Consider the following 21,339-nt stretch of genomic DNA (forward strand, 5'->3'; position numbering starts at 1 on the left):
TTCAAAGCGGCTGGAGAGAAGCGGTGCTTTGAAGGGAAAGTGCGACTTCTCTCCGGCCGCTGGCTGCACGGCTGCCCCTGCTCCTCCTGAATCCTCCGGCTCGTGCTCACAGGGCCGCATTCCGAAAGGGGCTTTAGAGCTGCAGGCCAGGGCCCCGGGGCCCCCTTAGCCCAAGGCCTTGAAGCCCCTAAAGCCCTTGCGTTCCGGGTGGCCCTGCCTGCTGGGGGGGGTGGGGGTGTGTGGGGCGGCAGCTCCCAGAATCGCGGCCAGGGGGGTGGTGCTGCGCTTCGCAGGGCCACCTGCACACCCCCTGCACCAAACAGGAGCTGCCCCAGGTAAGTGCTCTGCACCTCCTCCCGCACCCTGGCCCTGAGCCTCCTCCCGCACCCTGGCCCTGAGCCTCCTCCCGCACCCTGGCCCTGAGCCTCCTCCCGCACCCTGGCCCTGAGCCTCCTCCCGCACCCTGGCCCTGAGCCTCCTCCCGCACCCTAACTCCCTCCCAGACCCCGCACCCCACGCTGAGCGCCTGCTGTATCACGAAGTGTTAAACCAAGATTTTCAAAAATAATAAAGCATATTCAATCACATTGCTCTCACTAAAATTATTATTAATAATTTTTTTAAAGTGAGAGCAAAAAGGGTTTTTGTACCGTTAATAAAATAAAAAATCTTAAAAATATATCATCTTTATCTCATCGTTTTTTAATTTCTATTTTTTGTGTATGGTTTATAATTTACACAATATATTAGTACAGTAGGACAGATATATAATTTATACATAAATAAATATACATATATTGGGGGGGTGTGCTCAAAAAAGTTTTACTGATAGGGATGCGCGCTCAAAAAAATTTGGAGGCCACTGCTGTAGAGCAATCCCTTCATATGCCCCTTCGTGCTTTGGATACCATTCCAGAGAACATGCTTCCACGCTGATGATACCCATTAAAAAAATGTGTTAATTAAATTTATGACTGAACTCCTTTGGGGGAGAACTGTACGTCTCCTGCTCTGTTTTTTACCCTCATTCTGCCATGTATTTCATGTTATAGCAGTCTTGGATGATGACCCAGCATGTTGTTCATTTTAAGAACACTTTCACAGCAGATTTGACAAAACGCAAAGAAAGTACCAATTTGAGATTTCTAAAGAAAGCTACAACACTTAACCCAAGGTTTAAGAATCTGAAGTGCCTTCCAAAATCTGAGAGGGACAAGGTGTGGAGCATGCTTTCAGAAGTCTTAAAAGAACACCACTCTGATGCGGAAACTACAGAACCCAAAACATTAAAAAAGAAAATCAACCTTCTGCTGGTGGCATCTGACTCAGATAATGAAAACGAACACGCATCAGTTTGCACTGTTTTGGATCGTTATCGAGTAGAACCAGTCATCAGTATGGACACATGTCCTCTGGAATGGTGGTTGCAGCGTGAAGGGACATATGAATCTTTAGCGTATCTGGTACATAAATATCTTGTGATGCCAGCTACAACAGTGTCGTGTGCACACCTATTCTCACTTTCAGGTGACATTGTAAACAAGAAGCGAGCAGCATTATTTCCTGCAAATGTAAACAAACTTGTATGTCTTCACAATTGGCTGAACAAGAAGTAGGACTAAGTGGATTTGTAGGCTCTAAAGTTTTACATTGTTTTGTTTTTGAGTGCAGTTATGTAACAAAAAAGTCTACATTTGTAAGTTGGACTTTCATAATAAAGAGATTCTACTACAGTACTTGTATGAGGTGAACTGAAAAATACTATTTCTTTTGTTTATCATTTTTGGAGTGCAAATATTTGTAATAAAAATAATATAAAGTGAGCACTTTATACTTTGTATTCTGTGTTGTAAATGAAATCAATATATTTGAAAATGCAGAAAAACATCCAAAATATTTAATAAATTTCAATGGTATTCTATTGCTTAGCAGTGCAATTAAAACTGCAATTAATCATGATTAATTTTTTTAATTGCGATTTTTTTTTTTTAGTTCATCGCGTGAGTTAACTGAGATTAATCGACAGCCTTATATTTTACTTGTAAACTCAGATCACAAACATGGAAACCCAATTTTCAGAGTCACTTTTCAGAGGAGAACTGCACTTTAATTGTTAATTTCTTTCTTTCTTTGTTGGTTGTGTTAAATTACAGTAAAAGCGGTTTTATCCAGCATGTTGGGGAAATGGGGGGTGCCAGTAAGTGAAAAATGTGGGTTAACTAAGAGCGAGGGAATTTGGGTGCGGGAGGGGGCTCGGGGCAGCAGGTTGGGGTGCAGGGTGCTGGATCTGGGGGGCGGTCACCTCCCCGCAAGCAGTGACCTGTCCTGGCTGCTCCTAGATGGAGGCGCAGTAGGAGGCTCTGCGCACTGCCTCCGTCCGCAGGCGGTTCCCAGACAACGGGAGCTGTGGAGCTTGTGCTTGGGGTGGGGCAGGGGCAGAGCACGGAGCCGCCTGCCATGCCTCCACCTGGAGTAGCTGGGACAGGTCGCCACTTGCAGGGAGCTGCTTAAGGTGACAGCCCCCCGGATCTGACATCCCTGCCTGCCAACCCGCTGCCCCGAACTCCTCCTGCACCCAAACTCCCTCCCCGAAAGCTCACCCTCCGCACCCCCTCCTGTGCCCCAGCCCAACCAGACTCTCAACCAGAATTTCAAAGAAGATTTTATAGAGCTTTCCGGTTGGTGAAGTGCCAGATAAAACAGCTTTCACTGTTATTATATGTAATGGTAATACAGAAGAAAAATGCCCTAGGCAATCAGCAACATACATAGTTAGGTATCCTGTCTGTTGATTGAATAGCAGCATATCATGCTGCCTTATAGTGATCAGAGTTCAGGTCATAAATTCCTAGACTAGCAGCAAGCACTACAGAAACGCACTGAATCAGAGGAAGGGAGAAATGACTTACATCAGTGAAGCAACCCCAAAACTACCAACTGGTAATCAGAGTGGCATTGACTTGTACCCAAATCCCATTCAGAAGTGGTCCCACTGATTTAAATGGGACTATTGTCTTAAACAAAGATTTGCAGGATCAGGGCTTTGTCTAGGGATAAGGCTGGTGCGAAACTCAGCTGTATTTAGGCTTTGAAATCTCTCATATATGGCACCTCTTTCCAATCCTCTTAAGGCTGAGGATTGTTGATTCAATAGACAGTACCAACTTTTAAGTATATGGGCTCTATTGTCTACCTACTAAAAATTCCTATGACACTTTAGATGAAAACAGTTTTGGACTGAGGAAGCAGTTAACCTGCAGAGATGCAGACAGATAATAATTCTGAGGTGCTGAGTGCTCTCAACGCACTTTCATTTCAATGGAAATTTAGGATGTTTGGCACCTCAAAGTATCAAGTCCTTAGTGTCTGGTCAGTTTCACTTTTGTTTCCAGTTAGCATCACTTCCGGTTCTCAGGTTTGAACACCATACTATTGATATTTGGGTTACAAACACTTGGGAAATGTTTAAATCCAAATAAATACACTGTTTCAGTTAATATTAGCTTATTTACTATTTCTATTAACATTTTGTACCCTTCCTCCTTTAAAAAACCCCCCACACCTTAATTAGGGTTCTACAATGCCTAAGAGTCATTAATTAATTGGGCATTCTTCCAAAAAATTGTATCATCATGTTATGCACTAATCAGCTGTACTAATATACACTCAAAAATTCTGACCTGAAAACCTGAAATTTTGAAAGGGATACAATAACTCCCCCACTACCATCATGAACTGCCAAGGCCATTTGAAAGATTGACAAAACATCAAATCAAATGAAAAATATAGTAAGAGGGCTGTAGAAAAAAAATGGCATACCTTAAAAAACTGAAGCCTCTCTCTATTTCTGCCAAATTCCACCTCTTGGTTTTTTAACACTGTTTCAGGCCTAGAAATTAATTAAAATTAATTGATAAACAACGGCATGTTTTGAATGATAAACAATGAGATTTGGGTTTTGCTTCTATTTGCTGGAACGCTGATTCGTTGCTGCAAATAGCAGAATTCTTTTAAATTCTTTTGGATAAGACTGAGGCAATTTCTTGCAAACAAGGAAGTGAGGAAAGGAGAAGATGCCCTCTGAAAACAGCAGAGAAAGGGACTGGTCTTCTCATCACATACAGCATAAATGAGAGTTTTTAGCTCTAGTTTGCCTGAACCAAGTAACCTCAAAAAACACCGATCAGAAAAAGATACCTCCCCAGCATGTGAGGGACTACAATAACTGCACTGTCAAACAAGAAAGGTATTTCTTCTAACTGATATTTGTAGGAGTTGCTTACCTCAAATAATTTGACGTTGAGAAAGAAATTAGGTGTCTGATTTATGTTATTGCTGGCAAGAGAATTGCTCATTTTCAACTCTGGTCCTCTAACTGCTGACTAGAACACCAATAAGATACTGTACAATCTATTTGTAAATATCTTCCAGGAACTGTATTCATTTACTTATGTATATGCGTTCATCACCACAGTGTCTAAATATAAATGCAGATGACTAACTTTCATATGTGTTTGTTATGAAAAGCATCATTTTATTAAATGAGTGAAATTCATTGCTGGATTGTGTTTTTATAGCTACTGCTTCTCTGGGAGCTTTTTTGTGAGAGAGAGTAATAAAAGCCCTTCTCTAAATGATATTTTAGGGCTGCATTTTACATCATGACCTTTCCCCCTTTCTCTTCTGCAATAGAGAGAGATCATATGGTGTATTGTTTTACAAAGCTCTAAGGGACAGTCAACACTCAAATTGCAGCTTAATGAATGCCACTGCTGGTAGAAAAGGGTGTACTGGTATCAGCAACATCCAGATTGCAGAAAACATTTAGCTTTTCTCATAACATTTCTATTTCTGTGTGGAAAAAGCAAAAGAGGATGGAAATAATTTTTTTAAAATAAAATTTGCAACACAATCAAAATACTGTATGGTTGTGAGTCTCCTCTTCAATATAGCACTGAAATTCTAGATATGTCAGCCATAGAAAGACAGAGATCTAGTCAATCTATCAGAGACAATAGGTGGCAGTTGAAAGATGAGGGTAATTACATGTAATTGTCATAGACAGAGTGCTGCAAAAGGACCTATACATAAATGAATCTTGGGAAAAGGCAAGCAGATGAGGCCTTTGTGGGGTGTCACATACAGCCAAGATGTAATGCTGCATTTCAACTCAGTGACAGATGAATTAGAGGTTATTTGTGGCCTGGGGGATGATACATAGACTGCTTTCTTAGCTGGTATGGGATGTCCAATTCTTATCAGGAAAGAAAAGAGTTTAAACCTTCTGTAAATCATTTAAATGAAATATAAAACAAGAGAGACTTTCAGATGTAAACCAAAGTTTCAGCAGTGCCTTATTACATTAACTAATTTACAGAGCACTGTTCCTATGTATCACTGCCCTTACAAGGAAATGAGGCAAGTCTCCAGCTCAGATTTAAAAAGACAATCAACCACCAGATAAATGACCCTCTACAGAACACCTTACCTAAGTTCTTCTCCTGTTTTAGATCAGTTCAAACACCTGTGGGGTTAGACATCATCCTAAATGCTCCGGCCTGTTTCTGGGTGGAGTGAACGAAGATGCAGAGAGGTACACATAGCATGGAGCAGCATCTCTGTCAGCTGTTGCAGACATTCTGGATGTCAACCAAGAGGCCCCTTCAGTGCAGCTTAAGGAGCATTGCCTGCTTTGCGGACGACAGACAGCTAGCTCACTTTTTTGTATTTTGGAGGCAACATTTAAATTTTACAATTAACTCCAAAAAGCTAGCTGTAATTAGCCAACAGGCTTTCACAAGGCAGGCCAACACTTTAAAAGCTGTACTGTTGCTCTGGGGACAAGCCTGCATCATCTGATAGCATAGTACAATTGTTCTGCTCCACCTTAAATTTAAACCAAAAGCACTGCAAACTAAAAGGAAGTGCTGAACTAGGAGACAGCACACAGAAAGAGCCTGAATTCCAGTCAGTAAAACACAACCATAATTCCCTCTAGCAAAAGACGGATTTGACAATTAAATGCTAAGCAATAAAAGCATTTCATACTCAGGCACTGGTTGAAGATGAAATGGACAGAGGATAGGGGTATTCTCAATCTGCGCAGAAAATTTTCCTGAGTTACGACTTGATTCTCCAGCATCACATGGCCCTTTGCAGCCAGTCTGGCCCCTGCAAGGTACCTTCCGAGGCTGCACTTTAAGTGGAGAAACCTTTGCCAACGGCCTCTGTAAGTCACCACCTCCAGGATTCGGAGCATTCTGTATTGCACTGTCATTTTAAACAGAAAATAAAACAAGTGCATAAAAACATTTTCCTACTGAAAAAACACCCCCAGCAAATGACCAACTGTATCTAAAAGGTCACCATTTTATTACAACCCTGCTGAAAGTAAAGTGTCACTGGGTAAATTTAGTTAATCAAAGAATACAGCACGGTGACCACACCAAAAGAAGTTGTACTGACCTTTTCTAAAAGGAACTATATTATCTGCCATATAAACTACTCACTCATCTGATTGGTCTGCAAAACACCACATTTATTAACAGGACACAGATGGTCCTTGCACTGTTTACTTAAGGTCTGAAGGGAAGGGAAGGGATGTGAGGAAAGTCTTGTCCCAGGGAAGGGCTGGGGATTGTGTTTGGTTTTATTCTCTACTGCAGCACTGTCGACATTTGTTAGATCCCTGGGGAATTGTCTCTTGCTACAGTTTACTCAAAGCAGCAGTTGTGATATTTTATATTTAACTGTGTTTCTGAAATAAGGGCTCAAGCAATAAACACATTTTATTACTACAAATATAAAATTATTATACTTCAGGCTCAAGAAAATAATGTAAGTACATACATAAAACACTGTAGGTAAACATTTTTAAAACCATCTACACGTTTACCATACTACACTCTATTTACACTACATTCAACCTTAACATGAACACACTGCAAAAACCCACTATGAAAGATGATTGACTTTTTACCTCTAATGGTTACATTCAGTAATTTGCCACAATGATAAATACGGCTATCAATGTTTCTGCTGCTCTAAAATAAAAAGAAACATTTCCATTGTCTAGTGGCAGGATACCATACCACCTCACAGGGTATTTTGTCTGAATCGAAGCTCAGTTCACAATCCCTCAGCTAGTGGGATTTGGAAGCTATGCAGAGGCAGTACATGCAGCACCTTAGGGAAGGGCCTCATATCACACTTTAGCAGATGCTGACAGACTCCTGTGGACTTGCCAACAGTGAGCTAGCAGAACTGGATCTATCAGTACAAAGCAGCATGTTGAGATCTCTTGCCAACATTTGGCCTTCCTGATAATTTCAGACTTAACTAATCACAATTTGGGCTTTTCCCTTCAAACAAGGGGAAGGGTAAAAAAAGAACTGGACTGCTGGAGAAGCAGTATCACAAAATAATCTTCATTTCACAGCTATACAGCGGAACCCTGATTATCCAGTCTAATTGGGCCCACAGCCAGACAGGATAACCAAAAAACTGGATAAACTGGAGAATGGGTGGCTGGGACTCAGGCTGACAGCAGGAGCCCCTGCCACTGTCAGCCTGGGGTGGCTGGTGGTTTGGTTAATACTGGAGAGCTGGATGATGGAGGCTCGGTTAACAGGGTTCTACTGTACTTTCTTGTTTTTCATTCTTCTAAATTACTACTGCCAAAATTGGAGTTGAGTATGTATTTAAAAGGTCCGTGCAAATACCAAATATGCACACAAGACTATCTTTCACAGCAGTTCTGAACTTTTTCAGTTCTCCAGAGACTGAAATCACTATTCCACATGTTACACCAGTCAATATGCCCTTTAGGAGGCTACATGCTTTGAAAGAAGAAAAGGAGCTGTAATCACTTAGGGTATGTCTACACAGCGAAATCTGTGCTTGGGCTAGCTTACCCAAGCTAGCTTCCATCCATCTAGCAGGGTGACAAAAGCAGTGAAGACTTCAGCATGGGTAGTACAAGCCTGGAAGGCCCCATGGTACGTACTCTGCTTGCTACCCTTCACAGTGATGTCTTCCCCACTATTGTTAGTCGTGCTAGCTAGACTCAAGCTAGCCTGAGTAGGCTAGCACATGAACAGCTTTTGCTGTGTAACATACCGTTACATGAGTGAGGCAAAAGGTAAGTGTAATTTAAAGATTTTCTTTTCCACACTGTCAAAACTTCCAGACATAAAGGAGAGCCCCAAATTGATCTCATGACATCACTGCCTCGGACCGCTTTTCTAGTCTCTCTGCATGCACCTCCTCAGGTATGAGGTCTTGTCCCTCAACCTGCCTGGGCTGGGATTCTGCCAATCTTATACCGGGCTACAGCCCTGCATACCAACGTGATTTTTCAGCAGGCCCAACTGGGCTCGGCACCTGCAAGTCTGCCCTTCAGGAGGTACGACCCCCAGTCAATACAGGACCAGACAGCTTTCTGAGGGACCAGACAGTATTTCTTCACACAATGAACAGTCAATCTGTGGAACTCTTTGCCATAGGATGTGAAGGCCAAGACTATAACAGGGTTCAAAAACAAATGAGGTAAGTTCATGGAGAATAGGGTCATCAGTGGCTACTAGCCAGGATGGGTAGGGATGCAAAACCATGCTCTGAAGCGTCCCTAGCCTCTGTTTGCCAAAAGCCAGGAATGGGCGCCAGGGGATGGATCATTTGGTGATTACCTGTTCTGTTCATTCCCTCTGAAGCACTGAGCATTGGCCACTGTCAGAAGACAGGATACTGGGCTAGATGGACCATTGGTCTGACCCAGTATGGCCGTTTGTATGTTCTTAAAACAAAGTACTGTTTAAACTTAACCATCACTTGGAAGCTTAAAAAGGTCCAATGGCTTCAGATGACCTCCTTAAAGGTATGTCTGTCAGCCTCTTGCTCCTGAACAGCTCCTGACATCTACTGTCCTCCTCACTTGAGAATGTCTTTTGTCCCCCAGGAAGCCCTTTGTCTTAGGTTTCCATGCATCTACAATCTGTGATCCCCACCCACCCAATAAACTGGTCCATGGAGCATGATATGGGTTTGAGTGGGGGGTTAGAAGCAAATGGGTCTAATATTGTCCCTCAAATGTAGGTAAATAGGTGGCTATCTCAGGCTATTGTCCTCTTTCCTACATATATGCAACTGACCCCTGTCTGAATTCACTTTATAATCATATAGCAAACCCTCTTACATCAAATGTGTAGAACATATGATATTTGTGAATTATTAAATAGTAACTCCATGACGGTTACATAGGCTACCTCTATGCTACCAAAGGAGCAGTGAACAAAGCACAATGGAGAATACTGACCACCCCCTGAAATTTAATTATTAAACAGAACTGGCTTTTGTAGATTACATACCATTTACTGAAGTCAATCTGCAAAGAATGGTCAACAGTGAGATCAGTTGGGCAGGCAGGATGGACTTTCATAGGATCTCCTCCAAGATTTTTCACTGCTTCCCTCATGGCGGCAAAATCCACCATTGCAGGAATTCCACTAACAAAGAACAAAGAAATAGCACTTTACATATATTATGATGCATTGACAATTCTCTAAAATAAAGCTAACTGTAGACGCTTGTTTTTAATTCACCCTCCATAGCAGCCTATTTGAATACCATCTCATAATGCTTGTTTTACTTTGTCTAACATGTTTTAAGGAATATTAAGTATTCATGTGCTGGGTTTGTTTAAATATGTCTAAATAAAAACTGTCTGCCATCCTAACCCCAAGCATAACCACCATCACATTTAAAGTCCGTGTCAACTAGGAATATGCAAAATCCTTGGCCAACTGACTACATTTGGTATTTGCCCTTTTGTCTTGGTATGCTCCTGAACTGTGAGGAAACCTTGGCATAATGCCCACTTCTGGATGTATGCTACTGTACACCACCACTTTGCTATACAAATGAACGTGTATGCTACTTATTCTACTACTACTTTTCAATTTGTATTTTTCACTTATATTATAACAGTATTCATTTCAGGATCTAAAAGTACTGTTATCCCCATTTTACAAATAAAAAACACCTTTAAGGACAACATACAAAACCAAAGGAAAGAATAAGAATACTGATATAAACTGAAATGTTATGAAAATCTTATGATTTGATTTGTTAACTAAGCACTTAAATCACTTCCATATATTTTTATAAAACTAGGATACTTCTTAGAGAGATAAGTTGGGTGAACTAATACCTTTTACTGGACCAGCTTCTGTTTGTCAGAGAGATGAGCTTTTGAATTTACAGAGTTCTTCTCTATTCTGCATGGCTACTTGACAAATAAATGATTGCCTAGCTTGGCAAAATTAAATGTGCCTAGTTTAATATTCTGTAGCTGCTTAATATTCCTTTTAGCCGCCTCACAGCCACAAATCTCAATAATCCATAGGTAACATTCTAATGGACAAATCCTGCTTTTCTTATTCATGAATGTAGTCCCATTGGCTTCAACAGGCTTATATGCACAAGTAAATCAAGCAGGATTTGACCTTAGGTTATCACAAGTAAGATTTCTAAATATTTCATTGCACCATCACACAATCCTACTACAGTTAAAGTGCCACCAAGCTGGTTCTTTGGCCCTTATTCTGCAAGTTACTCCACGCAGACAGAAACCTTCACCCACGTGGAGTCCCACTGAAGTTAGCGAAGTTCCATGTGGGCACAGGCATCTGCCTTCTTGGACCAACTTGCAGGATCAGAGGCTTTATTTACAATGTAGAAACATCACTGAAGGTGCACTAAGAAACAAAAACTATGATTTCCATTCATTAATGGAATGCTTAAACATCACAAGGGCCACCTCATTTTGTTTTCTTTCAGGCCTGATAAAAGATTGGTAACCTCACTAAGCACGGTGAACCAAGACAGATTTTGAAAACGTTGTTAGAAAAATGTAATTAAAAAAAAGAAAGTATCTCACTTACGTAAAGTCTTGAAGAAGAACTCTGGCAGGATAGAAGGGCACTTCAACATTGTTCTGTTTTGTTTTCCAGTCTAAAATATTCATAACATCTTCCTTTTTTACTAAGAAGCCATCACAGTTACGGACAGCAGTTTCCAACAGTACCCGTATGGAATAAGGCAGAGTATCTGGTTATGGGAAAGTAAATGAATTAATCAAGGAAACACTTTTAGCCTATACGTGTTTTAATTAATAGCACCTTACTATACTAAAGATATTTGACAAATTATGCAGGGAAATTCATTCCGACCCCATAAGAGCACAGGAATACAATAAAGTTACAAGAAAACACTAAATCAACGTGCATTTGCTCTCTATTATTATTTTATAGCATTCAGAAGGGTGCAACAGTGTTTCACAGAAGAGAGGAGGACCTGGTCCTTAGTATAAAAGCTTCTGAAAAAAATGGCCTTGATCGTACAATGAGCTTTGAATATGTGAATCCAGGCAGAGCCCCACTGAAGTCAAAGGGATACCACCCAAGTGTAGAGGTCCAATCATACAGAGCTCATTGCAGGGTCAGGACATTATTATAGATGGACCAAAATATGTGAGAGTGACTGTCAAGGTTCCTTTCCCACTCTGAACTCTAGGGTACAGATGTGGGGACCTGCATGAAAACCTCCTAAGCTTACTTTCACCAGCTTAGGTTAAAACTTCCCCAAGGTACAAATTAATTTTATCCTTTGCCCCTGGATTTCCACTGCCATCACCAAACTTTAACTGGGTTTACTGGGAAACGTAGTTTGGACACGTCTTTCCCCCCAAAATCCTCCCAACCCTTGCACCCCACTTCCTGGGGAAGGTTTGGTAAAAATCCTCACCAATTTGCATAGGTGACCACAGACCCAAACCCTTGGATCTTAGAACAATGAAAAAGCATTCAGTTTTCTTACAAGAAGACTTTTAATAGAAGTAAAGGAATCACCTCTGTAAAATCAGGATGGTAGATATCTTACAGGGTAATTAGATTCAAAAACATAGAGAATCCCTCTAGGCAAAACCTTAAGTCACAAAAAAGACACACAGACAGGAATAGTCATTCTATTCAGCACAGTTCTTTTCTCAGCCATTTAAAGAAATCATAATCTAACACATACCTAGCTAGATTACTTACTAAAAGTTCTAAGACTCCATTCCTGTTCTATCCCCGGCAAAAGCAGCATACAGACAGACACAGACCCTTTGTTTCTCTTCCTCCTCCCAGCTTTTGAAAGTATCTTGTCTCCTACTTGGTCATTTTGGTCAGGTGCCAGCGAGGTTACCTGTAGCTTCTTAACCCTTTACAGGTGAGAGGATTTTTCCTCTGGCCAGGAGGGATTTTAAAGGGGTTTACCCTTCCCTTTATATTTATGACAGTGACAAACAGTCAGTTAGGATGAGGGCTACAACAGTATGATTAGGAGTGAGCACATCTGGGAGGGTTGGGGATTTTGTTTTAAATATATAAAAACAAACACTGAATAGTGAGTCACTTATTGTAGGCACTAGAGAAGAGGAGTTTTTAAGAAGGATTTGAATGGAAGAGAATAAGGACTTGATTGAACACAGAAGCAATGATACCCCATGTATAGGATGAAAGAAAGAGAAGGCATGGAGAGACTGGTAGCAGAAATAACTGTAGGGAGTGCCAAAGCTGGTATCATTGACAAAGCAGAAGGTATGACACAATGAGACTATGCTGCTAACTATTAATACAGATAATTTTTAGAAGCCTAAACTTGACCATTTAATTACTTTGTGATATCAAGTCAGAACTGACTTTAATGACAGAATATGGATCGCTATGTGCAGTTTCCCCTTTGTTCACAGAAGGTGACAGTAAGACAAAAAATAATCTCAGTGTGGCTCCAAAAGTGGGAGAAATCTAGACCTAAACTGATTAATATAAAGTAACAGCAAAGCAAATATTGGGAGAAGCTCTCAAGGAAGGGAAAACGTGTGTGTGTGTGTGTGTGTGTGTGTGGGTGGGTGGGGGGGGGAATAGATTAAAAAAAAGAAAGGGCTGCCAGTCACCACTGAAGGCAGTAAAGGAGCTCTTAGGTACTAAATTAAGAGCACTCATTCGCTCACAAACATCATTCCATTCAGCAATAATTCAGGTGGTCAGATGAGAGTACAGTAATAGGGGCAAGTATAAAGGGTGCTAGGTAACTGGTCAAACAGGTTCATGTACTAGTGTTTCAGCTCTGGAGACCAAAGCTCAGATCTGAATAATGTTAACAAACAGATGAGTTTAGCAGTTTCAACCAAGTCCATGGACTTTGTCTTCCTATAAACTATTGCTTCAGGGTTTGGTGGCTTCTGTTACATGAGATACATTTTAAAGGGCAGTCACTGTAATTCTCTAATTAGATGATTCATATAAAAAGCAAATTGTACAGAAATCTGATTAAAATAAATGTGGTGTAATGTCAGCACTAAGTGTGTTTAATATTCAAATTACCAGAACAAAATGACCGTATATCCCTGTCAGTTGTGTTCTTCCCTTTAATGAAGAATAAAGTCATTCCAATGCACTACCACATATCTATATATACACACACACACATATATATATATATAGAGAGAGAGAGAGCGCTGACCAGAAAAGGTCTTTCAGTCTCAGTCACCTAGCTGCAATTTTTTTCATAACTGAATACCTCTGCTCCCACTTTAAATTTTAAGACAATCAGACTCTCTATAGCAATTTGGAACCAAAGAAATCAAATGAACCTTTAAACTGCAGGACAGAGGAGTCACAAAGGAGATCCAGGATGGATGACCTGGAAAGATGCAGGGGCTAGGATTCCTAACAGAATGCTGTCTCGGGGCCCTGCTTTGGAATTCTATCTTTCATAACAATCTCTGTCTGTTTTAATGCATGTTTGATAACTTTGAAGGCATCCATATTTGCTGGAAGAGAGGGTTTTCTCCCTCTCACAACCCAGCACTCTGACTGTTGGAGTCACTATTAGTCTACTCCTCCACAGTCTCCATTTACACAGTCTTTTGCCCTAAATAGCTCCAGTGATTTCTGCTGCTCTTCATAGCTTTCCAAAGCATCCAGACAGAAAGTGAAATAATTATGTTCAATTTCACGGCTGTCCTTAAGGTTCTGAAAAGAACAGGTGAAACTGACTGGTTTTCTTAATTCTACTCTACTGATGCTGCTTGAAAAGCTATGAGTAGAGGCAGAGGAGCAGTCTGTCTGCCATTCACATTTGGAAGATTCTCTTTGCTGCCAATCGAACTAGAGATATTTTTTTAAAGCATAAGTTTAAATACTGCATAAGTTGATGGTCTATGTCTCTCTACCGGGAAGTGAATTTTTTTCAAGCCCTGAAGCTATATTATACATAAACTTCAAACCAAAGAAAAGTAATTGCTTTACTGCTCCCAAACATATATATTGATTTAAATAAAACATCCATTTGAAACAGCGGCAAAGGAGTGCATTAATGGTCCAGTGAGCATATAAGTATAACCCACACCTCCCAAAAAAGTCCCAAAGAGCCTCAAACTCCTCTATTTACTCAGAATTTTGATTTGCCTGGGGAGATCATGATGGAGGTAACTTTTACTTAAATTTTATGGGGAAGTTTATTTCAAGTTGTCACTGATCAACAATATTCTGTATTGTATTTACATTGTGTAAGTGTATTTTTATTTAATTATGCTTCAAGGGGGACAGGCCTAATGGGTTCATTTTAGACATCTAAAAGTACACACAAATAAATATATTTATACAGTAATTTATCTGCTGAGATGAAATATTTGTCTACTTCACAAAAACTTCCATACAGTTCAGTTCAACTGAACCCTCTGCAGCAACTGCAATAGAAATTATGCCCTATCTAGCAACAGGTAGTAAACAGGGCATTTATCCATGGTTTGGAATTCCTGAAGAGGAGAGATATGGGATAGCAAGAAACAGTGCAAAAGAGATAAGGCTAACAGCAGTAGTCCTACTGAATAGAACTGGGCTTTAGGAAAGTCACCAGCAACCAAGACTATTGGACTAAGCCCACGCCCCTGACAAAGTTCACTCCACAAAATACATGAAACCCAAGTGATGTATGTGTAGTTTTCTACTTATTAGATGAACAGGCCGGTGAGCCACAGCTGGAGAGAAGTCAACTGTGTGTCAGGACAAAGGTGTATTTGAAGACCTCTACAAGAAAACTTTCATAAGGCCTCTCTGGCTCTAGCTAGTTTCATCATTTTCATGAACACCAAGTTCACCCAAAAAATTAAAATCAAGATGTGACACTTATGATCGTATTCTGCAATATCATGGACAAATCTTAGGGAATTAAACCTTACTGAACTACATTTAACACCTTTGGGATCCATTATATTGAAAATGCTAATGTTTGCGCACTAGCGTGGAATTGTATGGAAATTCTTTAGGAGGCAGAAGGAAGGATGAGTGCGATCTCCGGGAGATATTAGGAACTTCAAAGGACTTTTTGGAACAATACATGTGAAGTGGATTTCCTAAGAAATACTTGGGAGTGAGAGGACTGCAAATGACCCACTATGAATCCATCCTTTTGAAGCTAAGCCCTGGGGAGAGAAACCAATTGTCTACTGATTACCTGCTCCTGAAAACTTCAGTACAAAGACCTCCAAACTGTACAAAGAGGGCCTAAATTTTTCACGTGTGCACTAGTTTTGAGCTAAGGCTGTTATGAACTTGTGACCACAAAAGAAACCTCTTTGGAGGAGTGCTGAAGGACTCACTTGCCAGAGCCCATACTAAAGACAGCTGCGCTGATCTCTGGTAAGCTTATTAGCATGCATGTAGGTTCTTTTATTTCTTTAATGTTTTCTCTGTAATGTTTATACCCAAAGAATAAATATTCTTGCATAGGAAGTGCTGTTTGATAACTTATGACTGTGGCAACTGCACTGTAAACCATCTCTGAGGAAAAAGGCAAAGCAGGCAGTCTGACTTTGATGGTGAATTCACAGTATAATCAAGGAACTTTTCAGGCAGGAAATACTCGGTCAGGAGGGAGAGGTGGGTCTCCATCCAGGGAAGACAACAGCGAGGGAGCCAGAAGCCTGACAGCAGGTACTCTTGTTGGACCATGCATAGAAATACAGATGCTTTTGGCCCTAAACTGTGACACAAGGAAACCCTCAAAGAAATATGAGATTGTCATTAGAGTAAATGAGTCAATGATGCATAATTCTTCCGCATTTATGTGACCACCATGAATTCATTTCAGTACAAACATTTATTTACATGTAAGGTAACACAGAGTTTATGTTTTTGTCACCGCTTGTTAATTCCATAACAGAAGTGGTGATTTTCTGTAGTGGAAATGTTTTTTATTACTATATTGACTACTATGCCTGTAAAAGGCCAAGAAGTATCCCTCACTTTTCCTTTAGTAGAAAAGTTTGGTTAAGCATCGTTCCTTTAATCTCACTTTGAGCAAGCTATTAATCAATTTAATAAAACAGCATGTTTAGGGTAAAATTACACGCTTTCATACAAACCTACTAAAGACAATGTAGTCACTCCTCCTGCATCACACAACTGGTGCATATTTACTAGTGGAACCATACTACTAAAAAGCTATTAAAAAGTAGCATTACCATACTTAGTGCCTCCAAGTTTAGGGATATTGTAGAACTTCTTCTCTGGATTGTCATTTAATGTTTCAATTAAGTACTGGAACGGGCATTCTGAAAAATAATGCAGCAAAATATTAAGTGGAAAGAAAGGATGGTTCAGGCAGTAGGCTGGGGCTCAAACAAATGCAGTTCTAGTCCCTGTTTCACCACAGATATCCCTGTGTGACCTTGGACAAATCACTCAGGGCCAAATATTTAAAGATATTTAGGTGCCTAAAGATGCAGATAGGTACCTAGTGGGATTTTCAAAACCTCTTAGGGAGTCAGGCACTCAATGGGAGTTAGACACCCAGGAACTTTTGTAAGTCCCACGAGGTACCTAAATACCACTAAAAATCTGGCATCTAGTCTCAGTTCCACATCTGCAAAATGGTTGTTCCCTACCTCCCAGGGGAGTTGTGAGGATAAGTACATTAAAGATTGTGAAGTACTATGGCAATAGGGGCCATATAAGTACCTAAAGATAATAGACAGAAATGCACTTTAATACAGACCTTATTTAAAAAGTATCTGTAGAAAAGAACTGCATATTAATTTGAAATTATTTTCTGAAGTAATGGAATTTACAAAAAGAATATTTATTGCCACTCAAATACTATTAACCTAAATGAACAATGTCAGTAACATCTCTTAGGAAGGCCCAAAGAACTCAATATAGTGCATGTTTAAGAAATTCAAATTTGGTTTTAAAACAAAAGTTAAAACTGTGACACCACCCACTCCCAGTCCTACAAACATTTACAATGAAATTAATGGAACAACTCAGGTGAGTAAAGTTAAGTATATGCATGTTTGCAGGCAGAGGGCCTCTGTTGATTTTAAAAGACTGTATCAGCAATAAAAGCTTATCTTTTTTAGTAGGTTGCCTTGTTTTCATCTCCTACTTTGTTTACATTTTCATTGTAATGTAAATGCAGCATCATTGGTACTTTACAAATTATTTTGCATTTATGGTAAGGCCCTGAATCTGCAAACATGCTCAAGTAGTCCATTTATGCGCATAATGTTACTCATGTGCTTAAATGTTCGCAGGTTAACAAACTTAAAGAAGAACCAGAAATAGTCAACAAAAATAACTGAAGGATTTGGAGATACTAGTTTTAAAAAAGGGAGTGAGATACTGAGTGAGATAGGTTTCAGAGTAACAGCGTAACAGCCGTGTTAGTCTGTATTCGCAAAAAGGAGTAGTTATGGCACCTTAGAGACTAACCAATTTATTTGAGCATAAGCTTTCGTGAGCTACAGTAGCTCACGAAAGCTTATGCTCAAATAAATTGGTTAGTCTCTAAGATGCCACAAGTACTCCTTTTCTTTTTGAGTGAGATAGGGTATCTATTCACAAATATTTAAAGTGAGACAGCTTAATAAATAGTAACACCATAAACCTATGCCCTTCAACCTTCTGAAGTAATGAACTACATAAGCTCAATTATCTACATGGTGGGCTCTTGAATTAAAGGCTAAAAAACAAAGCCCTGTCTGCTCTGTGCCTATCTATTGTAAAAGGTACCCAAGAAGAGTACAAGTATGAGATCCATTGTTTTCAACCCATTTTTGATCCATGACTTGGAAAAGAGCCTACCAAAGATTGAGAGGCTTGGGTCACAGAAAGGTCTGTCCTGAGAAAATTTGGGGCCCACTACATCATGTTCGCTGGGACTCCACCATCCCATTTCACTTCACCTACACAGACATAACAGGTGTTTTGAGGCCCTTCCCAGCTCAGGGTCCGGTATAGCTGTCACCCCCCTCCACCCAAATCACAGGACAGTTTTTTTGGCCATTTTGCTGTGGGAGGCAGCTGCTGCGGGGCGGGGGCCCCCCCTTGGAAGCCCCGGGTCCCCTACCCGGCAGCTGAAAGGTGTGCAGACAACGGGGGGGGGGGGGGGGTGAAGGCTGAGCGCTACCCTGGGATGGGGTGCGGGGCATCAGCAGCAGGAGCCGCTACGCAGCACCGTTAGATCTATACGGAGCGTGCCAGGAGCGAGGGGGCAGCTGCTCTCCGTGCCGCTCAGTGGTGCCCACTGGCGGCTCTCCACGCCGCCTTAGGCTCGGCCTTGGGCCCTGCCCAGCGGACAAGGGATTCGCCCGGACTCGGCCGAGCCCCCGGCCCAGGGGCTGTGAACATGTCAGTGCAAGTCGGTGATACCGGAAAGGGGCTGAACAAAGGACGGCAGACAGTGAAGGCGGCTGCGGAGGGGGGGAAGCGACGGCTCGAAAGCGGAGCCGGTCCGGGGCGCGGGGGGAGGGATGATGAGGCGATAAAGACAGCGGGGGGGTGGGGGGAGATAAACCATCACTCCGGGGGCACCTGTCGCGGCCCCAAGCCAGGGGAGCTGGGGCCCAGGTACAAGCCAGGCCGCTAACTGCAAGGGGGAGGGTCGGCAGAAGCGGGGCCCTTCGGGAGCGGGATCGCCCCTCCCCTACCAAGCCCGGCTCGCACTGACCTGGCCTTGCAGGGTCCATCGCTGGCGACCATATTAACCCTACGTGGGGAGGGGGACGAGGAAGACTCGGGGAGGGGGCCGGGGGGGCGGAGCCAGCACCTAACATCGCGAGACTAGAAATGAGCTCCGCCCTTCCGATTAGCAGCCACAGTTCTCGCGAGATCTTGGGTCATGGCAATAAAGGAAAAATAGAGGGGATCTCGCGAGAATTAGCAGCCGTGCTGGGGGGAGGGTGGTGTGTGTGGCCGCTCTCGCGGCAGTTCCAGACTCAGTAAAGGAGGGGGTGGGGTGTTTGGGGGAAGTGTTTTTACTAGTCGCTGGGAGCCAGGTCGGGTCAGCCTCAGTCTGGGCGTGAGCTCAGCTTCCGGCGACTGTCTTGTTCCGTGCCCTGGGGTCCCCGCCGCACCGTGGTTGTGCGGGGCTCCGCGGGAGAAAGAGGCGGGCGGGAGCAGGCTGTGGGTGACTGGGACTGTCTCGCAGCGGGGCCCACAGGCGCTGGTTGCGAGGCTCGGCGTTGCAGGGCAGGGGCTGCGTGCCACCCCAGGCTGTGCCCCAGGCTGGGAGAGTTGGGGGCACAAGAGGTGGCTGGCCCGGTGGGCAGCACCCAGGTCCTATCTAGCTGAGCCATTCAGATGGGGCAGGGATTCAGATGGTGAAGCATTTCAGGCTTCACTGGGGAAATTGCGTTTTAGTGCCCCTTCGGTCCGGTTCTGATCAATATCGTCATCAATGATTTAGATAATGGTATAGAGAGTACACTCACAAAGTCTGTGACGGATACCAAGCTGGGAGGGGTTGTAAGTGCTTTGCAGGACAGGATTACAATTCAAAATGATCTGCACAAACTGGAGAAATGGTCTGAAGAAAGTAGGCTGACATTCAATAAGGACAGATGCAAAATACTCCATTTAGGAAAGCACAATCAGTTGCATACATACAAAATAGGAAATGACTGCCTAGGAAGGAGAACTGGAAAGAGATGTGGGGGTCATAATGGATCACAAGCTAAATATGAGTCAACAGTGTAACACTGTTGCAAAAAAAAAAAAAAAAACCCTGAAATATTCTGGGATGTTTTAGCAGGAGTGTTATAAGCAAGACACAAGAAGTAATTCTGCTCTACTCTGCATTGATTAGGCCTCAACTGTAATAGTTTACCCAGTTCTGGGTGCCAAATTTCAGGAAAGATGCGGAAAAACTGGAGAAGAGCAACAAAAATGATTAAAGGTCTAGGAAATATGACCTATGAAGGAAGATTGAAAACACTTTGTTTAATCTGGAGAAGAGAAGACTGAGGGGGTCATGATAACAGTTTTCAAGTACATAAAAGGTTCTTTCAAGGAAGACGGAGAAAAATTGTTCTTCCTAACCTCTGAGGATAGGGAAAAAAAGCAATTGGAGAATTGCAGCAAGGGCAGTTTAGGTTGGACATTAGGAGAAACTTCCTAATTGTCAGGGTGGTTAAACACTGGAATAAATTGCCTAGGGAGGTTGTGGAATCTCCGTCATTGGAAATTTTTAAGAGCAGGTTCGCAGGGGACTGGACTAGATGACCTCTCAGGGTCTCTTCCAGTCTTATGATTCTATGATTCCCTTGTCTCTCTGACTGGATGCTTTATTGTTCCTCCAGCACTGAGCATGTTAGCAAACCAAAGAGCTCTGTGCCCTGCTGTCATCTGCTTGAAGAGTGACGCACAAAGTATTGCAATGTGGTTCAAGCACCTGAGATCCCAGATCCGGAGCTGATGCTAAATACAAGTGAAATTGACTAGTCCATTCTCATTGGCCAAGCTGAATTGACTGCGAAAAGTAATCAGAATAGATAATAATTAGTAAATTAGGCTTCGTTAATTCTGTAATTTAATAAAGTGGATTAGTAATGCAGCAGAGGAGAGGGTTTTTTTAAATAAAGGGACACAGCTTGAAATCAAATCAATAAACAAATTTAAAGTAGTTGGTGGTGTTACTTGTAAGGCCAGTAAGAATTGAAATTCAGACTGAAGAGTTTCAGAGTAGCAGCTGTGTTAGTCTGTATTCGCAAAAAGAAAAGGAGGACTTGTGGCACCTTCGAGACTAACAAATTTATTTGAGCATAAGCTTTCTTGAGCTACAACTCACTTTATCCGATGAAGTGAGCTGTAGCTTACGAAAGCGTATGCTCAAATAAATTTGTTAGTCTCTAAGGTGCAGACTAAAGAGTGACATTTTAAAAAAAAGTTGATCATTCATGTCATGCCCACAGCTTCGCGATGTCCAAAATCAAATATTTGACCTAGGTAGAAAAGA

The 21,339-nt window shown here is 41.8% G+C and overlaps 1 protein-coding gene across 2 annotated transcripts in view; it reads right to left on the reverse strand.

Annotated features, from left to right (window-relative positions):
- IREB2 (iron responsive element binding protein 2) overlaps window positions 1-19,159 on the reverse strand; it is a 42,006-nt gene extending 22,847 nt beyond the window's left edge. The window contains exons 1-6 of one of the 2 annotated variants that reach the window (XM_077829031.1): window positions 19,054-19,159; window positions 16,568-16,657; window positions 10,941-11,106; window positions 9,366-9,503; window positions 6,049-6,270; window positions 3,820-3,889 (exon numbers count right to left, since the gene is read on the reverse strand). In XM_077829031.1, coding sequence (XP_077685157.1) covers window positions 3,820-3,889; window positions 6,049-6,270; window positions 9,366-9,503; window positions 10,941-11,106; window positions 16,568-16,657; window positions 19,054-19,159 — 792 coding nt within the window. Of the gene's footprint in view, window positions 1-3,819; window positions 3,890-6,048; window positions 6,271-9,365; window positions 9,504-10,940; window positions 11,107-16,567; window positions 16,658-19,053 lie in introns of those variants that run through there. The other variant, XM_077829032.1, reaches the window with a different exon arrangement.
- Window positions 19,160-21,339: the final 2,180 nt, after the last annotated feature.

The sequence above is a fragment of the Eretmochelys imbricata genome, chromosome 10 (genome assembly GCF_965152235.1).
Source record: "Eretmochelys imbricata isolate rEreImb1 chromosome 10, rEreImb1.hap1, whole genome shotgun sequence".
NCBI classification, from domain to species: Eukaryota; Metazoa; Chordata; order Testudines; family Cheloniidae; genus Eretmochelys; species Eretmochelys imbricata.